Source organism: Lynx canadensis, chromosome C1 (assembly GCF_007474595.2).
Source record: "Lynx canadensis isolate LIC74 chromosome C1, mLynCan4.pri.v2, whole genome shotgun sequence".
Taxonomy (NCBI): domain Eukaryota; kingdom Metazoa; phylum Chordata; class Mammalia; order Carnivora; family Felidae; genus Lynx; species Lynx canadensis.
In genome coordinates, this window is record NC_044310.1 from 219,566,245 (window position 1) to 219,587,049 (window position 20,805).

The window sequence follows — 20,805 nt, forward strand, 5'->3', positions numbered from 1 at the left end:
ATTTGCTGTTCTCCGGCCTGTTCACAGGAGAGGAGACGCCAGAAGCGAACCGGGTCCTCGCTCAGCACAACGCCCCGGTGCGCGGGCCGGCAGGGCACGCACAGCCCGCGGGGCCAGACGCGGACTCCGGCCGGTGCTGTCACACGAGCCGGGAAGGGCGCGTCCGCGTGTGGAGAGCCGGCTCCCACCCAAGCCTGACCGCACAGCGGACCCCCGCCACCAGCTGGGGATGCGGCGGCGCGATGCGGAGGCCGACGTGGTGGGCGGGCTCGTTACGGCCGAGACACCAGGGACAGCCAAGATAAAGATGTTTTTCTTTTCCTTCCGCCTCTCCTTAATGGTCTGTGAGGCACTTCGTCCAGAAAACGCTCCACAACTGGTCCCGTACCCTTCAGAGCGGCGATGAAGGCGGCGTTTCTCAGGGAACCGCGAAGCTTCAACACTGAGGTCTGACTCCAAGTCACACGCTGCTGGGAAACTTTATTTTCAGTTGTTAACCCCCTCCCACCCCCATAAAAGGGAAGGTGGGAAGGGGAAAGGAAGGAAAGAGAAGAGGTGAGGGAGCAGGGGAGGAGGGGAGGGGAAGAAGAGGAGAGGTGTGAGGAGGGAGGGAGAGGAAAGCAGAGAAGGGGAGGGGAGGGAGAGGGGTAGATGGAGGGAGGGAGGAGGAGGGGAGAGATGAGGGGAAGAGAGAGGCAGGGAGGGGAAGTGAGGGGTAGATGGAGGGAGGGAGGAGGAGGGGAGAGATGAGGGGAAGAGAGAGGCAGGGAGGGGAAGTGAGGGGAAAGGAGGGAAGGGAAAAGAAGGAAGAAAAGGAGGGGAGCAGGAGGGGAAGGAGGGGGGAAGGGCGGGAGAGCAGATCTCTGGCCACCAGGCCCAAAGAGCACTGCCCAGGCTCCAGTCCCGGGACGGCAGGCTGTGTGCCCACCGAGCACCCGAGGGGTGGGCGGGGCTGGACGGGTGGGAGGGGTGCCAGGAGCTGGACGTTAACTTGCACGTCGCGTCAGTCTCCCACGTCTCAAAGGTGGCAGGTGGCCGGGGTGCAGCTCCGAGGAGGGAGCCCTGGGTTCAACGGGATCCACGACTTGCACCTGCCCCACGGCGGCCCCGACGTGCAGAACTCTACAACAAGCGTGCAAGAAGTTTTCCACGTCTCAGTGGAGAAGTGGGATTTTCCCTTTCCGTGTTCGTTTCTGAAGACGACACAGAGTTTGTTGCTTTGCTTTCGGAGGAATTACAACGATGGTCCTCCTGTGTGTCTCCTGACATGTCTTTTAGAAGAAACGGGTGGTTCTAGAAGCAGGCGGTGATTTCCTCCCTGCCTGTTTCCTGTGCCCCCTGCAGTAGCCGGACGGCCGGTCAGACGGCTAAGTGCCTCAGGGGCCCTCTCTGTCCTCGCCTCTGACTGAATAAACCAAATGCATCAAAGCTCACGGTCGGTGAAGTGCAGGCAGACACGTGTGTGCACGTACATGTATGTGACGTGTGCGTGTGCAGACGTGTGACGGAGGCAAATGCCACGGAAAGTTTTATTTTTATTTCTCGAAGTGTGAAGACAGGTACAAAATCTGCATGACACTGAACACGGCTGCAATGAAAGGGAATTCTTCTAGAAACATCTAGTAACATCCGGTCTTTAATAGCAGATTTATTTCCCCGGTGATAATTCTGGATCATTCCCAAAGCTACAAGATTCCCGCCTCCCAAACACTAGAGGCTCCCGGTCCCCCAGCAGCTACACTACAGGCGGCCTGGTTCCGGCTCACCCACCCCTCCCCCCGAGTAAGCTGCAGGGACCCCACGAGTGAGGCAGACCGGAAGTGTCCTCGTCATCGCGATGCAGGCCACGGAGGAGGGTCCGTCACTTCAGCCAGATCCACTTGTCACCCACGTCCGCATTGTACCCGGGGCAGTACTTGCGTCCTGGCAGCTGTGGGAGGGAAAGCCACGGTCACACGCTTTACAAGGAACACGGAGCCCCCGGCTCACCCGCCCGAGAGCTTGTTCGAGTCCGAGCTTCCTCAGCAGGACCAGGGGGCCCGCCCCATGACGGGTGCTGCTCCAAGGGGAGTCACACAGGCCCCCGGTGAGAGCTCGGCCGGCTGGCATGCTCCGGCGACCAGCAGACCTGGGGGCGGCCTCTGGCCTGGCTTTGACGGCCATGATTTAAAAACACGGTGACACTGCAAAACCTGCCAATGAAATCACACCTCCGGGGGGCACAGTCTGGACCAGCACGCTCTCGTGAGTCCTCGGGTGAGGCTAACGCGGGGCCCTCCGCCCTCCGCCCTCCACCACCTATGTGGGCAGGTTAAGGAAGCGGGTGAACCGTCAGGCCCGACCTCAGTGGGAACCTCCAGGAGCAGGGGTGGGGGAGCGGCTGGACCCAGGAGGGCTGTTTGTCAGGGGAGCAACGGGCCGGGAGGAGGGAGGTCTCCTGCCGGCCCGCCCGTCGTGTACCCGAGGGAAGTCAGGGGCACAGACGGGGGATGCAGGGCAGAGAGACCGTGCCACGCAGACGCGAGCCCAGCCCCGCGGGCAAAGGAGTCGGCATCGAGACCAGGGCTCGCCGGCCCTGAGTGGCCGCAAAAGGCAGCACCAGCGTGTGGCTCACCCAGACCCGAGGGACGCGCTGCGCAGGCAGGGAAACACTCAGATACGGCATGTTTTTCAACTTACGCAAATGGGAACAAAATACTGAATTTTCTTTTTCATATTTTCACATCGATGTGGAAAGATCTGTACACGCTACGTGCAAAAGTCTTCCGAATTTTGCACATAGTACTAAAGTATTAAAAAATAAATAAACCACGGGCACCTGGGTGGCTCAGTTGGTTAAGTGTCTGACTCTTGGTTTTGGCTCAGGTCATAATGTCACGGTTCAGGAGTTCGAGCCTCACACGCTATCGGCATGGGGCCTGCCTGGGATTCTCTCTCTTCCTCTCTCTCTGCCCCTCCTCTGATCACTCTCACGCTCAAAGTAAACTTAAAAAAATAAAATAAAATAAAATAAATCAGTCTTTCCTTTATCCTGATCAGCAAAAGGCATCCACCTGCAGCCACAGCGAGGGGAACCACAGAGGGGCATGTGGGCAGCGTGTCCGTGAAGGCCCTGAACGCCACTCCCAAGGCCAGACAGCCCTGATGACCAGCTCTGAGGCCCCCGGCCCATGTTCTCTCCTGGCTACTGGAGCCTCAGGTTTGCGGGGGGATTCTGTAGCGGGCAGCGGAGGTCCGGCCACCGGGGCACTGGCAGGAGGGGTGAGCAGGGAGCTGGCACACAGGCAGAGGAGACAAGCGTGGGCCATCTCTACTTTCAGGCCCGGGGTACCCTGCTAATGGGGCCCTACCCAGGTGCCACGAGCACTCCGGGAACACAAGAGGAAAACAAAGGACAAGACCCAGCTCTCCAGGAGTTGAGAGTCTCGGGGGCAGACTGGCAAGGGAGCACGCGTGACACGCCCACAGCCCACGGCGGCGCTGCGGGCCAGCCCAGCGCGGAGAACGGGGGACACCCCGGGGAGAGGCGGACGCCCGGGGCCGCTGTGCGAGCTACAGGACTCGGAAGCGGCAGGAAGAGGTGAGCTCTTCTGCTCTCTGATTCCGACAGGCACTTGGGTGTAAGGTGGTCGCTGGGCCGGAGCAGGTGCAGGGAGTGCCGCGGGCGAGGGCCGCAGGGACCGACGCCGTTCTGGCCTCCTTGGGCCCGAAGGGCTCAAGGTCCTGGGTAAATAGAGGGGAGCAGGGGGAGGACAGGCGATGTCCCCGGGGAAGGGGGCCCCAGCCGAGCTGTGGACACCGCACGGGAGCAGCCCCGGGCACCTCGTGGAGATGGTGCGGGGGCCCTGGAAGGCTGGGTCCGAGGCTCCAGAGACAGGGCCGTGCGGAGATCTGCGGGCAGGCCCCGCCACCCAGCAGGCGGCCCACCGAGAGCAAGAACAAGGAGGGAGGGCAGGCCGGGCGCCATCCGGAAACACCCAGCAAACGGCCGTCCGGGCACCAAGCCGCGGCAGGAAAGGAGAGCGCACCTGCCGGAAGACGGCCTCTCTCTGAGCACCCGCCGCAGCGCCACAGGCGAACAACACAGCGCTGGCGTCTCCGCGCAAGAGCACTGAGGCTCTGACCCGCCCGAGCCTGCGGCAACCCCGCGCGGCTGAGCCCCCGGGTTTCTGAGGTCAAGGTGTCCCTTCGTGCTGGCGTCTGCCACACGGGCCCTCATGGCAGCACCTGCTGAGGACAGGCTGGGCAGGCGACAGCTGGCTCTGTCCTCCTCTTCGCAAATCCAATTTCCCACCACGGAGCAAATAAAAACTAGCAGAACGTCAAACCTGCTGAGTCCGGCCAGTATCTGCTAACTGCCTCGTGAAGCCTGCTCCCCGGACATCTCAGGGCGCGGTTTCACTGGCCTTTGATTCCAGATCCTCAGGGTCCCTTTCCAGTGCATGTAAGCCAACAGAGACCCCAGGGAGGGTTTCCATTCGGAACATTTCACACCGAGGGAGCACAAGATAAGCTGCTTACACGTTACTTCATAGCTGCGTCTGCTCATTTAAATAGACCTGCAAACCAGCAGAACCCAGGTCACATTCGTCATGTGAGAAAACACAGCCCCGCAGCGGCACCGCTCAGGAACCGGCACCAGAGCGACACCTCCCCGGGCCTGGCCACCCCTTAGCGCACACAGGCTTGTAGGTGCGCATCCCCGGACGAGGGCCACCCCCTCGGTGACGGGGCCGCTAGCCGGACTACTCTGTAGACAGGAGCTGCCCAGCGCCTCCCGAGTATAAGCCTCCAACCTGTACAGGACAAATGACCACCTATCTTCCTCAAGCCGCTGATGTTCCGGTTTGTTTTCTGGTTCTCCCAGCTGAACTTACTTCTGGTCTTAGTTTGTTCTTCGTGCACGGGAAAATATCTTAGAAGAAATTTTGACTAGCAGAAGGCCCCCTCTTCACTCTGAAAACATCCCATGAAGCGTTACATGTGAAGTGTGGGGTGCCACCTGCTGACCCGGCCTGAGGACCGCTGCGTGTGCACGGGGCGAGGGAGGAAGGAAGACGACCTAGGAACTCAAGCCTTCAGCGCTCCCTCTCCGAAATTCCACGTGGGACATGTGAGCTGAGGATAATCTTGCACACACCTGTCCTCTGAAGTCACGGCGCTGTGCCGGTTTAATACTCTCAGGAGTTTGTTTCCCCACCTTTTCCATTTACCATTAAAAATCAAAAAGTTTAGGGGCGCCTGAGGGTGGGGCTCAGTCGGTTAAGCATCCGATTTGATCTCGGCGGGGGCCATGATCTCAAGGTTCTTGAGATCAAGCCCCACGTCAGGCCCTGTGCTGACAGCGCAGAACCTGCTTGGAATCCTCTGTCCCTGCCCCTCTCCTGCTCACGTGTGCACGCGTGCTCTCTCTCTCTCAAAATAAATAAACGTTAAAAAAAAAAAATCTAAAAGTGAATTTCCTTAAGAAAACACTGCAGCAAACCACAAACACAAACTCTTCCAGAAAAGTGGCCAAGCTGCCTGGTGCCCGATATTGTGGTGAGCTGGCCCACTCCTGGGGCTCTCCGTGATGAGTGGGCTCAGTGCCCCGTAAACCTGGCGATCGGGGCTGGGCACTGGGAAGAGCCAGGAACAAGCAGGAGGCTCGGGTGAGTGGCACAGAGTGGGCACTGATGTCCTGGAGGAGGCAGAAGGGTGGCCTTCCACCCGAGCTCCCCCTGGGCAGCCCTCCTTGGGGTGTCGGGGGGGCGCACAGCCTCGCAGTCCAGAGACCGAGGACGTGGGCATCCGAGGCTGTCCGCAGCTCAGTGGTTTCCTCCCCAGGCCCAGGTCTTGTTCCCACTGGCATCATCTTGATTGGCACGGAAGAGATGGGAACAGACACGAATACCAAAGTACGTATTTGCAAGATCATTCCCGATTTCCCCAAATTATTTAATTGTGCAAAATCTGCGTGTCAGAGGGTCGTGTGTAATTTAAACTAACATTTATAACGGTGGGAACTGTGAGATCCCTGACCCTCCTGGCAAACAGCACATGACAGCTTACTGAACAGCCCCCCCCCCCCACACACACATGCATGCTCACACACACACGTATGCACACACAAGGCACGTACACACATGCACACACACGCATACACTTGCACGCACACATGTACGCGCAAACGCATGCATATACGCATACAGGCACACGCACGTACACACACACACACGCGTGCACGCACACAGGCACAAAAGTACGCACACACGCATGCACTGCTAGCACACGACCCCTGGAAGGGGACGTTCAAAAGAAACTTCTCACAGGCTGCCTCTTAGGGGCCCAGGGGCCGGGCGCCAAGGAAGGAGAGCGGAGCTAACTGCACACTCCACGCCTCCTGAAGCTCATAGCACACGCAGTCCTTTCTCTTCTCTCTCTAAAAGAAAGGCTAAGTAGCCCAGGGACGAACAGCTAGAGTGTGCACGGGACTAGGATCCGAACCCACGTCTTCTGGCTCGGACTCCATTCCACTCACTAGGCCACCGGCCACAACTGCCTCCCGTGTGCAGCCCGCGGGCCAACCTGCTCCTGAGGCTTTCCTGGAGAGAAACCATCTTCGACGCGTGCCTCCAGCTTTCCGTGTTTCAGGTACACTTGTAGAAGGGGGGCTGCTCACTCGAGGGCAAGTAAACGGTGAGCAGACGGATGCTGACACAGCACTCAGAAGGCGCGGAGGCCGCCGGCCCAGATTGTGACGCCGCGGCTTGCCCCGCGGGGGCGGTTCTGGGCTTCCACGTGTCCTTGTGCACTTAACACAGGCTGCTGGCCCAGTGCCGGGGACGGCCTAGTGCCGGGACCCGAAGACCACCTCCAGCCTGACGACTGTGCTCGGGGAAAACACGGTTTGGCTGGAAGTCGCTCATGCCACTTGTCTGCAGACTGACTGTGGCGCCTCTCTGCCCAGAGAGGGGCCGGGTGAGGGGCCACATGTGCCCAGGAGAGGGGGGCAGTGGGGGTACGTGCCCAAGGGAGGGGCCGGGGGAGGGGCCCGGTGAGGGGCCTGGGGAGCGGCCGTATGTGCTCTGCCACTGAAGACGGACCACGTGAGAGCCACCGGACCAATCCACACCAGGACAGACAGGTCAGGGTGGCTAGCATCTGTGGGCAGAGAGCTAGAAGGGAGGCCCCGGGCAAGGAAAGAGGCTCATCGCAGTGACCCACTGGGTCTGTGGCTGGGCACATCCGTGCACGCGTGAGATGACGCTCCCGGAGGCAGGCAGAGGGCCATCCGAGGGAAAGAGCATTTCTGGGGGCTGCAAGGTGCTCCCCTCAGGCCGTGAGTGACTGAGCTCCAGGCAGCCAAGGCCCGCCATGCCCACGTATCGGGCTAATACTTCCCTAGAAGTCAGGCTACCTGAGACTCACCAAAAAGTTAAGCTTGTTAAACTGATTTGCAGTTACCTCCGGCTGGCAGAGTAAACGTTCTAACACTCTTCAGAGGAATAAAACAAAATCTAGTACTCAAAAACGTAGAACTAACAATACAGAGCAACCACTGAAAAGTCTCTAGACGTGTGAAGGGAAAATGTAACTTGGGGCGCCTGGTGGCTCAGTCGGTTGAGTGTCTGAATCTTGGTTGCGGCTCAGGTTGTGATCTCCCGGTTTGTGAGTTCAAGCCCCGTATCGGGCTCTGTGCTGGCAAGGTGGAGTCTGCTTGGAATTCTCTCTCTCCTTCTCTCTGCCCCTTCCCCGCTTGCTCTCTCTCAAATATAAACAGGAAGGAAGGGAGGGAGGGAGGAAGGAAGGAAGGAAACATAACCTGTAACCAGGGGAAAACAAATTAGGGGCGAAAACAAATCAGGCTCAGACAAATCGTCAGACAATGACGATGACGGATTAGCAAACAAGACCGTTAAAACAGCTATTATAAAAATATTCAACCTCCTCAAGGAATTAAATGAAAAATGAAAATAATGAGAAAACTAGAAAACATAAAAAGAAACAAATAAAAATCCTAGGGTTAAAAGAAAATAGGATTTCTGAAATAAGATTCCACCTGACGGGGGTGGTGGTCACAGCAGTGTACGGCTCAGATGTCCCCACCGCCCCCACGCCGACCCTGTGGTCCACCACCCCATTCGCACCGAGGCCACGCCCTGGTAAGGCGCTCGGCCCTCAGGTCAGAGCCACAGAGGGTCCAGGCCAGCCCGTCTGTGGGGGCCGTGGGACTCTCCCTCGTCCACCTGGCCAGGTCCATCCTGCACGGCTGCTACACCACGCTCCTCCCGTCCCTCTCCGGTCACGGACGGCACGCAGCGGAGGACTAAAGGCTCCCCCTGCACCTCGCATCTCTCCCCTTTACTCCTCACGGGTGTCTCCCAACAGTCTGGGCAACTTAATCCCATCTTGGCTTCTGTTCCTCGGAGGACCCAAACGAACACCAGGGAACTGCCAGCCTGTCTCACACACGCGAGGAAACGGGGAACTGAAAGTAAGGCCCAGAGACAAAAAGACCCAAAACGGAATCTCGGTGACCTCTGGGTCACCGTCAAGTCGGACAACGTCTGTGCACGGAGCCCCCAGAAGGGGTGAGAGACAACACCCGGGGCAACAGGGCCCAAGCGTGCTCACAGATGCTACGGAGACCGAGCGAGCGCCGCGCACAGGCGGGACACGACGGCTCGCGGAGGCGCGTCGTGACGAAGTGGCTGGGAAGCGGTGACAAAGACAGAGAGCAAGAGACACAAGGGCCGCGGGCAAGCAGGACCTCACACTCGTCCACGGAAGCCGTGTGGCCAGGATCCACGGGGCCTCAGCGGGTCGGGGGGGGACGCGTGCCAACCCGGGATTCTTCTCCGGGCGCCCGTGTCTGTGAAGGTGCAGCTGAAGCTGGTTCTTCTCTTTCTTCAAGCAAGAGCTCAGAGGACGCGCTGCCCGCAGACCCGTGCCGTAAGCACCAGCGACGGAGGCGGCTCAGGCCACACGAGAGAGCCGCCAGACGGAAGCCCGGGACCGCAGAGCGCGAGCGCGCCAGAGAAGGGAGCGACGGGGCGGGTGGCGGGTCACGAAGAACCTCTCACTTCTTTCACAGAGAACTGACCGTTTGAAGCTGAGATAACAACAACAGGTCACGAGGCTACCGACACGGGTAACGTGAAATGCAGGGGAGCAACCCGGCAGAGGCGGGAGGAGCTGGGCGGGAGGTGCCCCCGTGAGGTGCCTGCGTTCCACGTGGCCTGGCAGGACAGGACGGGCCGCTCACGTGGCGAGGGACAGGCGTGCGCTGGAGCGGCCCGGAGCGGTCATTACCGGTGAGACGGGTGTAGCGTTTGAGTCAACGGCGGAAATAAAACAGAAGTACAGACCATTATCAACCAAGCCAAAAGCAGCAGGAAAAGAGAAAACGATGCAAATCTGACCCTCACTTGCTACAGCGTCGACGCGTGGCGCGGGAGAGCAGGTTCCCAGCAGGAAGAGACCTCGCCTCTCCCCAGTGGCTCACTGCGCGGCCCTCTCCGGGCCAGGCTCTGGCTCCTGCAGCCCTGCTTCCCCCCCCCCCCCCTTCCCCCCAGGCCTGCTCCATCACCACCTCCCGGGAAGGAAGTGCCCTGGCCCCCGTCTGTGACAGAGACTAGAACACTGGTGCTCGGGGAACAGAGCCGGCCCCACCTCCCGCACGGGCACCTCCCCGAGGGAGCAGCTGACCACTGGCTGTCCGGGCCTCTGCCTCTTCTTCGCTCCTGCTCTTCTGGGGTGCCTCCCCGGGCCGCTCTTCCTCCACAGCTCCTGCCCCTCTCTCCACGAGCCCTCCCTGTCCCCTGGGAGCCCCTGCACCCGTCTGCAGACTCTCCTCCTGGCACTCATCTCAAAGCGACGCCCAGGGCAGTCACCGGCCTACTTATCGACGCCAGCGATGGTCACCAAGTCCCGCCGCCGGCACCGCCTCACACGTCCCGACGCCACGAGGGGCAGGCGGGCACCTTCCCTACTTGACAAGATGTTACGTGGCCTGCCCGAGCCACCGGGCTGCAAGCGGCAGGCTAGAACCGCGGGTCTCAAGTCCAGGATCATCTTCCGGGACACCGGGAGCGGGTTAGCAGACAGGAAGTCCTCCCGCTGCTAACTCTGGAAAATGATATAGTAGCTTTGTCTCTCTCGACCACATGCTGCCTTTCCTGAGTTTTACCAAATTCCATTCACTCCCTCCGATTTTCTGTTTATCTGCCAGTCCTGGTGTATCATGCTGTGCCGCTTCAAGTTTCTAGAATAGAGACGCCTGGGCATGTGTCGGGGCACGGTCCCCGCTCCACGCTGGCCTGGGAGGGTGGACGCCCAGCCTTTCCCACCTCCCCTCGTGTTTCCTGCAGAGTCCGGTTGGGAACCCTGGCTCTCAGCGGTCACCGCAGGGCGCTCACTGAGGCTCACAGTCTCTTAGCGGCTCTCCAGAGGACTAGAACACAGGCAGGAATTCTGGCCTCAAATCCTTTGTCGTATTACTGTCGAGAGGTGAATTTTTTTAAAAGGATCAAATGAAGCCCTCCTTGTATTGGACCCGCCTCACCCCACGAGAGCCGGGACGTGAGTTATACCGGCTACGACGGACTCTGCTCTTTCCAGATGCTCTGCCGGCTCGGTAAGTCTGGAGTGACCCCGGGATTCCAACTTCCGATCTCTGTTTCCCATTATTACGTAGAAATGCTAATGGACTCTAAGAATTTTTCATTAATTTCAATGAGCGTGGTAGAAATTATTTAGTAGAGGCACTTCTCTGATATGCAATCTCCCTGATTTTCCATTACTGCTAAGCATAAATCAAGGATGAAACTCTGAAATCAACTCCCCCCTCAAAATCTCATTTTATCAAAGACAATTTTCAAAAGCCATCTTTTAAAGAACAAGTGCCTTCTATCTTTAGCACAAACACCACAGCCTGTTACAAACACATCCACACTCAGCGGCCAAATCCGCTGCCAGGAGCACCACAGACTCGTGTGTTTGCAAGGACTCACGCGAGCAGTGAGTGGAAAAGGCCCTAACTCAAGCACTCGCTTAAATACCTGAAAACAGTATTCTTTCTAGAAACCCTAAAACAAAAGTATCGACTGAGCGCACCGCCAAGTCCGGGCACCCGGGCTTTGTCAGGCTGCGTGCTAAGGCGTCTCCCCGTGACCTGCCACCAGCAGAGCCTCAGATAACACGTGACAATCCGCAGTTTCACTCAGGGGAAAGCACCTGGTGAAAAGCCCGCGTCGTGCGCTAGCGGTCTTCTCCGGGGGACACGTGTTATCCTCACACGCGGGACTCGAAGTCACGGGGCACACGGACCGATGCGGAGTCTCGGGGACGCGCTCTCCAGGCAGCGTGTGCAGGGGCACTCGCAGCGCACGTCTCGGCGCGTCTTCCAGCCCCGACGGGCGAAGGGTAGGCTGAAAAGCACTCTACGCGCTCAACTAAACAACGTCCACGCTGAGAATCTGCACTTGGACACAAACACACGTAGCAGATTAAGTTCTGAGACTTACGCGCCGAGAGGAAGCGCAGGACAATTAAACGTCTGCACCTCTCCTCCCGAGCGTGTTCACGTGAACGGACGCTACGGCTCCTGGTCACTGCACGTCTGTCTTTATCAAAGGGAATCTCACAGGAGCGAGAGCACGCGGTGTTAGCATGCTGGAGTGACTGACCGACTCCGTTCGGAAACATGGTCACTTGGTGCTGCGGTGAAGACAACTTGAGAGAGTAGAGAAATAAAAACAGCAGGAGAGGAAGCAGAAGACCGTTGTCCTAGCAACTGTCTTGGAACAATCGGATTGGTGGAGGGAGCGCCGTATCTTAATGGCATCTGGCCTCCCTAAATTGAAAAGACACTGAATCGGTAAAGTGGAAACCAATTCACAGCTTGTCTGCCCTAAGGAAGGGCTGCACGGAAATAAAAAGTGACCCAATACCATGTCTGAAAAATGACTTTCAAAAGTTAGCAGGCTGCTTCGCACACATCAGCACCCCCCGAGCAGGCCCCGGCCGTTCCAAGCACCGAAGGGGGCCGGGTGAACAGAAAGAGCACGGATGGATATTCTCAGACTCCAGGCACGCGTGCCCCTCTGCAAACATCACTTCGGGAGAAACTGGAGACAGGCAGTCACCCGGAGTGTGGCAGGCACCTGAAAGGACCCGGACCCCAGCCAGCGACAGAGCTGAGCAAACGCCGAGGTCACAGGATCAACAAAACCAGACGAAAACTAAAAAATCCTATTCCTGTGAAATCTCAGGTCTGTCTTCACTAGTCTGCACCCCCAGGTCACGACACAGCTAAGCCGGAAATGCTCACGCACACGCGCCTGCACGCCAGCCACCCCGGGGGCCCCCGTGTGGCTGCTGTGCCCGAAGGGCTGGCTGACGGGACGCAGCCCCAGTGCGTCCTCCGGGAACCTCCGCCCCCAACGGCAGATAACCTCTGTGCCAGGCGGTTCGTTGACAAATGGGAATAACGACAGCGCCGCCTTCCTGGGGCAGCAGCACGGGGCCTCACCCACAGCTCACAACTGGCACAAGCCCTCGTACTGCAGCCTCCCTGTCAGCCCTGCCTCTCAGCTCTCACCCCTGCCCCGGGACCCTCCTGCCTGCACCCCAGCCGTCCCCTCAGAGCCCCTCTCCTTCTCACTGCCGACCACCAGGAGGGCGCCAAGGCCCTCGGAGGATCCGGGCCCTGCTGCGTACCCGCTGTCTGCCAACAGAAGGCCCTCGCCAGCCAGCCAGGACGGCGTCTTCCGAACCATCACCCCAGACTTCCGCCCTTGACGCCCTTCCTTAGGAGGGTGCCGCTGGAGCTGATCTCTGAGCCCCGCCTTTCCCGAAAGGTGAGTCTAAAACTCACCTCAGAGGCTTTCTTGTAGACAGTGAGTAATCCCAAGTGAAGCCCGCGGTTCAGCATAAAGGACTGACGAAAGTCCTTTCTACCTCTTCTTGTCCTCACCTGAAGCTGGACGGAGGCTGTCGGGCCCCGCGCCCCCCGCAGGCAGGTCCTCTACTGGGCCAGCGGCCCACCGGCAGGGGTCTCTGGCGCGAAAGAGCCTCACCCACCAGATCTCACGAAGTGGTGTCCACTCCCGCTCAGGGCGACCGCTCCTGCAGGCGCTGGGGCCCGCCTGCGCACTGTGCCCACGGCCCTGAGGGCGGCCACACCTGCTCGGCGAGCCGGCGACCCCTTCTGCACCCCTGCAGTCTCTGCCACCTGCTGCGCCCACCCTCCCGTACCTTCTCCCTCACTTCCTGCTGGCTCTTGCCCTTGTGCTACAAAAACACTGAGATCTCGGCCTTTCGAGATAAAACAAAATACGGGAAAGCCCACTGCCACCACTCTGCCCAAACTCTCGGTCGAGGGCCAGCAGCCCGCACCACCCCGACCTTCCCACAGCACCGACACAGGCGCCGTGCCCTCGGCCGCGGGGGCTGGGGCGGCTCCGGGGGCTCCTCCGCTTCACCAGCCCTCCTCCCCCGCCCCTCCTCCCGCGGCGGCTCCTGTTGGCCCAGGCCCCGGGCCCACACGCCGCGGGGAAGGGGCAGCTCCTCCGGGGGCCATGGTACTTCCCCTGCCCCCCACCCTCAGAGGGGAACAGGTCATTAGTTCAAACAGCCACGCCGATGGTACTTGTCGCTGCAACTGCAGACTTCGATCAAACGTTATGAAAACAGAAAGTGTGAGCCTGAAAAGGAGAACGGGGCTGAAATGCTTTGGCCGAGTGGACAGAACACAGCGTGGGAGCAGGTACAGGAGCTCGGTGGGGGCGAACCCTGTGCCCCCACTGTGCCCCCAGTGGTCCTCATGCTTCACAAAGCTGGGCGGACTTGCTTCCACGAGCGTCCCCTAGGATGGCCTGACCGACAGGCAGTCACACGAGAGCGCCACTCCAGCATGCAGAGGGGACAGGCGTCCTCGGTGTCCAGTGGTCCTGGAAAGTTCTCTAGTGAGAGAGACACCTTTTCTGGGTTCACTCAGTTAACACAGGATCCATTAATAAGTGTGCCCGAGGCCCCACAATGAAGCCCGCTGTCAAAACAAGCAGCTGTGTGTGTCCTACAAACGCCCAGCTGGCACGTCACCGCCAATCCGCTTCAGAGCACGAGTCCTAGTGTCGTCTCTACCTGCACCCGGCACCACACCCACGACACGGCTCGAAGAAACGCAGTGAGACAAACACCACGCCCAGCGCCTGCCCGAGGCGCCTGCCCCCGCGGTCACGGCCCTCCCTTGACCACTCTCCTGCACTTGAACCCTTCAACAACAGCGTCTTTCCTTGTAAACCTGTAGCGGGGAAGGGGGCCCTCGGGTAAGGGCACGTGAGCCAGGCCCCACCACGTCTCACCCAGACTCCTCAAACACCCCCCTTCCCTGCCCCCACTCGAGGGCCAGCGCATCAAGCGGAGCGATCCTTCCCGCGCGTAATACAGACGCGATCACCCTCAAAACACCGTGCTGGCTTCCGGTCTCACCAACACATCAGGCCAGTCTTCACAGCACGGCCCCCAGCCCCCTCTGACCCCGCCCTGCTACCTTCCCACCTCACCTCCAGCTCCGCCTGCCGCCCCACCGGCTCCGTTTCACGGGCGGGGGCTCCGTGCCCAGCCTGCAGGTGCAGGGGTCACCTGCCCGTGCGGGCGCCCTCTCTCAGCGCAGCTCCCACCGGAGACAGCTTCATCTCTGCCCCGCGGCACTCAGACGCCCCGCTACATACGTGTTTATCGTCTGTCCCGCCTTCCCCCAACCAGGATGCAGGCTCCTTGCGAGCAAGCTTTTGTTCTAGTCCCAGATGTGGCCCCGACGCTTACAACAGTGCCCGGAACAATAAATATTTGCCGAGCGGTAAGTGAGTGAGCGTAAAATGATGACGGTTTGGGGGGAGGGACGGCAGCCAGCGTCAGGGGTAAGCCGTCATTGCTCACAGTATCTTCGTGCTCCCGAGATGCCCGAGGGCACCCTCTGCCTGGGATTCTCGGATGATAACAGAAGACGGAGTTCCTTCACCTGCCAGGTCTCCCTTCTATGCCCTGCGGGCCGGGCACTGAATGAGTCCTGTCCTGGGGGTTCACCAGGCAAACACCTGTTGAGCACAGAGAGACACGGAGCTTCCGACTCAGACGCCCCGGAGCTCGGACACGGGAAGCACCGGCACCAAAGCCGGCGTTCAGATCCCGTGGGAACCCAGCGGCTTTCCATTTCCAGCAAGGCAACAGCCCCAACGCCAGGAGAAAGCTCTTGATGTAAAACCTCTGGAAATGCTTTAAATGCACTGCTGAGCTCCACCAGCAACAACAGGGGCTGAAAGCGAAGAGCAGACCGGAAGGCAGGATGGCAGGCTGTGGCCTCCTTGCCCCGGGGACGTTTGGAGAGCCGCCCAGAGACAGCAGGCAGGGCCGCGGGGCCGTGTGGGAAGGGGATTCTTTACGGACACGCAGCACAGCTCCCGGGCGGCCACGGTCAGTCCTCACCCTGGCGTGGGAGCCCGGAGACCCCGCACAGTCCCGGCTGCCCTGAGGAACGGAATGTTCGGGGCATACTCACACCAAAAGAGTAGCTGTTGCTTATTTGAATTCAAACTGAAGTGGGCATCTTGTATTTAGGAGGGACTCTCACCAAACGCCCACAGATATATGCCCACAGAGCATGAACTTCGCGTCCAAAGTCTCCAAACACAGAAGGGAATAAGCCACCAAGGGTCAGAATCAGAGCACACGAGAAATGACCAAGTCTGACGCTCTTCCAGACCTGACGTTGCCACGTGCAGAATACAAGGAACTATACATTTGAGACGCTTCAAGAAAGAGAAGCCAATGAAACCATAAGCAAGAAATAACATCCCGTCAATGAGATTCAGAAAGCGCTGGCAGAAGGAAAGAGACTTAAACACAGACCCAGAACAGCAAAGACAGGAAGAGAAGAAGGACCCTCAGAGGGAGAGGGGACCACAGCACTTAACTAAAAACAAAAGGTCGGCGCCCTGCTCCCGCTTCCAATAACCTCCTACCACAAGCCCCAGCAAGTTCAGGGTCTGGCGTGAAATACGCGCAGCGTGTACTGGGGCTGCGACGCGCAGAGCTCGGCCCTCCTCCGGCTCCTCACGTCTCTACAAGCACAGGGCACACACTTTGCGAGGTCCTCACGAAACCAGGATTGTGACCTTGGTAACTTCATCACCTTTACTACCTGAATCAGAATCACACAAACTTGTCATGCTGTCGAGGCACTTTGGCTGAAACACATTTTCAACACTGAAACTAGTTTTCCCTGGAAAATGAGAAACTGGCCGGCAGGGTGGTGGGCTTCTGAGGGTCCTCCCGCAACGGCCCCCACCCCAGCAACTCACGTGTCCCAGGACATACGTGGCCACAGGACGCCCCCCGCTCTGACACCAAGCAATTCCTCCTCTTGAAGGAAACAATTCTCACGCGTCCCCACCCTGCTGTCCTCCAGGCAGCAGACCACGCGGTGTCTCGGGTGTCCCGGGGAGGACCGGCCTCACCTGCTGCTCCCTCAGGCATTTCTAGAAAGCAGTTCTGCAGCCTGGCCAGGGACCCCTCCTGGAACCACAAATCTCTCCAGTCCTACAACAGCTGCGGGAGAAATCAGCAGCAGGGGCTTTGCCGCTCCTCCCCAGATGCCCGGCCATGTGCTGTCCAAGGGACACCTGGTAAGGACTGATGCCCATGTCTTCAACGTCCAGACGAAGTGCTCTGCCAACGAGGACAACGGTTACCGGTATTTACGTTCTATCTCAACTCAATCCATCGTTGTTTGTTTTGTGCTTTGTTTTCTTAAGTAGGCTCACACCCAGTGTGGAAGCCCAACACGGGGCGTGAACTCGTGACCCTGAGATCAAGACCTGAACTGAGATCAAGAGTCGGACTCTTAACCGACTGAGCCCCCCGGGTGCCCAAACTGATCACTGCTTTAGTATCAAGCAGCTGAATTTCCTTCAAAAACATCAGGATCCCTCTAAATGTTCACACGATTCCTACTCAGTGGACAGATGTAAAGTGTGCGGTGTGCACGGAGACCGCAGAAAGGGAGCGTGCGCATCTGCGTGGCCTCGGCCAGGGGGTCAAGGCCGGCACCGGCAGGGAGGAGGCAGGTTTACGATCCGTGAAGGGATGGAACCGGTGCTTCGCCTCTGCAGGCTCTCTCCCCCAGAACGTAAACACCGGCTCACCCTGAGAAAAAAGGCAGACACGCCTGGCCGGTCCTCCTCGGAACCGTCACGAGGACTGCCGGAGCTCTGACCCACCGTCACGGCCAAATGGAGCTTTTGGAGACATGGCAACTCACTGTCACACGGTGTCCCGGATGGGCTCCTGGAACAGGAACGTGGCGTCAGGGAAGAAGTGAGGAAACCGAGGAAGGCATGGAGGTACGGGTGCTGGTTGATGCACCGCGACAGCACGCCTCGCAAACGTGACGTTAGCACGGGAAACTGGGGGCGGGTGCGTGAGAACTCCCCCGCGCCTCCACGACGTTTCTGGAAATCTAAAACTGTTCTAAAAAACGGAGCTATTTTTTAAAATGCTTACAAACTTTAAAAATCAATTAGAACGTCCAGCGTTTCTCAACATTTAATTAGTATCGTAAGTCTGGGGCTCCCGGGCAGCTCAGTCGGTTAAGCGTCCGACTTCGGCTCAGATCGTGATCTCACGGTTTGTGGGTTCGAGCCCCGCGTCAGGCTCTGTGCTGACAGCTCAGAGCCTGGAACGTGCTTCAGATTCCGTGTCTCCCTCTCTCTCTGTCACTCCCCTGCTCACGCCCTGTCTCTGTCTCTCTCTCTCTCAAAATAAACATTAAAAAACCCATTAAAACTATAAGTCCAATATACTAGATTCTCTTAATACTCACAAATTAAATAACATGCAAAACACAATAACAATAAAAAAACTACCAGATACCGCCACCATGTCTCTGGTTAAAATGGCTGTCACATCCAGCTCCCGGTGGACCAGTGAGGACAACATGCCCCTCCTGAGCCACCAGGAGAGACAGGCAACATGAGGGAAACACCTGAGCGAAGGCACCAAGGTGGGAGGCTCCAGGTCCCAGCGAAGAAAGGGGAAAAGGCGAGTTGCCTGGTCTCCACACGCCTCCCTCCCAGGGCTCGCCTGCTCTCAAAGGCGGTTGCTGGGAAGCTGACGGCACCAGGGGAGGGGACGGTGGGCACAGTACGGTGGGTCAGGACCCACCACAGAGCAAGGGCCCCACTGAACGCACTCCCATCAGCAAGGGCAAAGGGGGGACACAGCAGACCCTCACAAGCCTAAGCGCAGCACCGACGGGTGGTTTCTCAATGGACTCGGGGACCTGGCCCTACTTTAGGTGCCAGGGGACAGCACCTACGTCCTCTCCAGAGTAAGGTAACACCACCAGAGCTTTGAGCTATCTTTGATGGCTGGAACATAAAGAAAAAACAAGGCACACCAAAAATAAGACCGAACGACCAAAAATGAAAGGACGGAGAGAACCAGGCAGTGTAGACAGATCTAAAACAGGAAAACGAAGGGACGGAGAGAACCAGGCAGTGTAGACAGATCTAAAACAGGTGCAGGTAGTGCAGTTACCTGGTATGTTCAAGAAATCAGGTAACAAAATGATTTCGGCAAATACCTTGAAATTAAAAAAATGGAAATTCTAGAGTCAAGAAGGACTACGATTAAAATTAAAAACACAAACAGGAAATGCAGGTTTAGAGGCAGGCTGGGAAGAGCTGAGAAGACTAGTAACTGGGGGGACGGACAAGAAGAACACACCCAGGCTCCGAGAGAAAACAGGGTGCGGAAAACAGAGAAGAGCGCGAGGGCACGGAACGTGCGGAAAAGGCCCACGGGGCCAACTGGGGCCCCAGAAGGGGGCAGACAGGGAGTGGGGCACAGGCCACACCGAAGACGCACCAGCAGACCTTTTCCAGACAACGTTAGGAACCTCGAGCCAAGCAGAGACCAAAGTGGAGATGTGCGTGGCGGGGGCACCGGCGGGGGCTGGGGACGTCAGTGGTGACGGCGGCAGACAGGCATGGCAGGACACCGGTCACACACAATGGTCAGCTCGGGAAGCACAGAGACCGAAGCCGTGAGAGCCCAGCTCCTTGCTCCGTGAGGACCTACGAGTGGGGGGCGAGGAGGACGGACCCCGCGGGGCTGCTATGGGCCCAGAGTCGCCGGCACCCGGGACGGGAGGAGAGTGAAGCACAGGCATGCGGGCGAACACGGGGGTCCCGGGAGCCCCCCAGCCTGTGTCCCCTGCGGCACAGCCAAATAAGTGAGTGCACAGGGACAGGAGAAAGCACTCGCACACAGTGGAGCGCTAACCAGCACTGGAGGAAGAGTGACAGCATTAGCAGGTGACCATTTGGCAACCGTCATGTTAGTAACTGAGCCACGGAAATCGGCGGATGTTAGAGCCACCGGGTGAGAGTCTGATGACAAAATGGACGTTTATGAAGCTCCAAAGTACTTTCCCGGAAAACATTTATGTAAGTTACAGGGAGTAAGAGACTGACAGTGAACACATCATCTCTGCCAAGTGATCAAAGTCGGCGTACGTGGGGAGGGGGCCCACGGGAACTGCGCCGTCTGAGAAGATGTGACGAATCCTGGGACGTCCCTACAAGAAGGCACACAACTGAAACCTGGTTCCATGCCCTAATCACACGCAGGCCACGAGCCTGCGCCGGGTCTTTCCGCTCGCAAGAGCATCGCTCTCAGAGGCGCAACGGTTACCCTCAAAGGGGTCTCTGCGTCTGAGGCGGAAGGACGCGAGCGCTCACCTCCTGGTGTGGAGAGCAGCACGCTGGTTGTGAAGGAGTACGTCCTCGTTTGCAAGAATTACACGCCAAAGCCACGGTTCTGTCCTTACAGCAGATTCCTGGGCCGCGCCCCCAGAAGCTGCGTCCAGTAGGCCCGGCGTGGGGCCCGAGAACCTGCATTCCTAAGGAGAGCCAGCGATGCTGGTGCAGGGACCACACTGGAAATCTCTGCGCAAAGCGTCTGCAGCCAAGACGCCGTCGTGTGGAGCACGGGCACTGGTTCAGCGCGAGTTAGTTTTCTATTCCTGCTATTTCTGGAAGTTCAACACATCCCGAAATGAAAGGGGAGATAAAACGAAGATCATAAAGACCATTTTAAACTCAGCGAGAGGATTTTCTGTCAGCCACGACTCTGCAGGCAGGACAAGGACACGGAGCGAGAGCACGGAGAGCGGGGCCCTGGGCAGACCCGCGGGAGCGCCGGCCACAGAAAGCGGTGACCGGAGCGTCGCGGGGGCTGACGGCGCACCGACGAGCGGGCAGTCGGACAGAGGATGACAGCGGCAGGAGAGCCAAGGGCCGGGCAAAGGGAGGAAAAGCCCCGGGGCCCCCGTCCCGGCCATGAGGTCTAGTTCACCGTGGACCCCACTGAGTCAAGGACACACACTTTACCACCAGGCTGGCTACTAACAGCTAAGAGAATGAGAGCCAGGAAGCCAACAGAGGGAGGAAATGGAATGAAAACAAACAAAACCCTGAATCCGAAAGGAGGCAAGAAAGGAAAAAAATCAAAAGCAGGTAAGAAACACACAAAACCCCAAGTGAGAGGCGCCCCTCAGACACGGCAGCGGCACGAGACGCGAGCGGGTACACCTTCCGCACACGGACCGCACGGGCTGAAGCACACGCGTTTCCAGGTGCGCGGCGCCATCGTGGATCCGCACAGAGAGCGACAAGCACACAACACGGGGGACACGTGACGACACAGGCTCGGAGCGCGTGAGACACAACCCCAGGCCCGACAGACGTGACGCCTCGC

General features: G+C 58.7%; 1 protein-coding gene across 2 annotated transcripts in view; it reads right to left on the reverse strand.

Moving 5' to 3' along the window:
• Positions 1–1,517: 1,517 nt before the first annotated feature.
• Positions 1,518–20,805, reverse strand: part of NDUFA10 (NADH:ubiquinone oxidoreductase subunit A10) — a 52,522-nt gene continuing 33,234 nt past the window's right edge. Inside the window, exons 10-11 of one of the 2 annotated variants that reach the window (XM_030325060.1) lie at positions 17,306–17,514; positions 1,844–1,930 (exon numbers count right to left, since the gene is read on the reverse strand). In XM_030325060.1, coding sequence (XP_030180920.1) covers positions 17,308–17,514 — 207 coding nt within the window. In that variant the 3' untranslated portion in view covers positions 1,844–1,930; positions 17,306–17,307. Of the gene's footprint in view, positions 1,931–17,305; positions 17,515–20,805 lie in introns of both variants that reach the window. The other variant, XM_030325061.1, reaches the window with a different exon arrangement.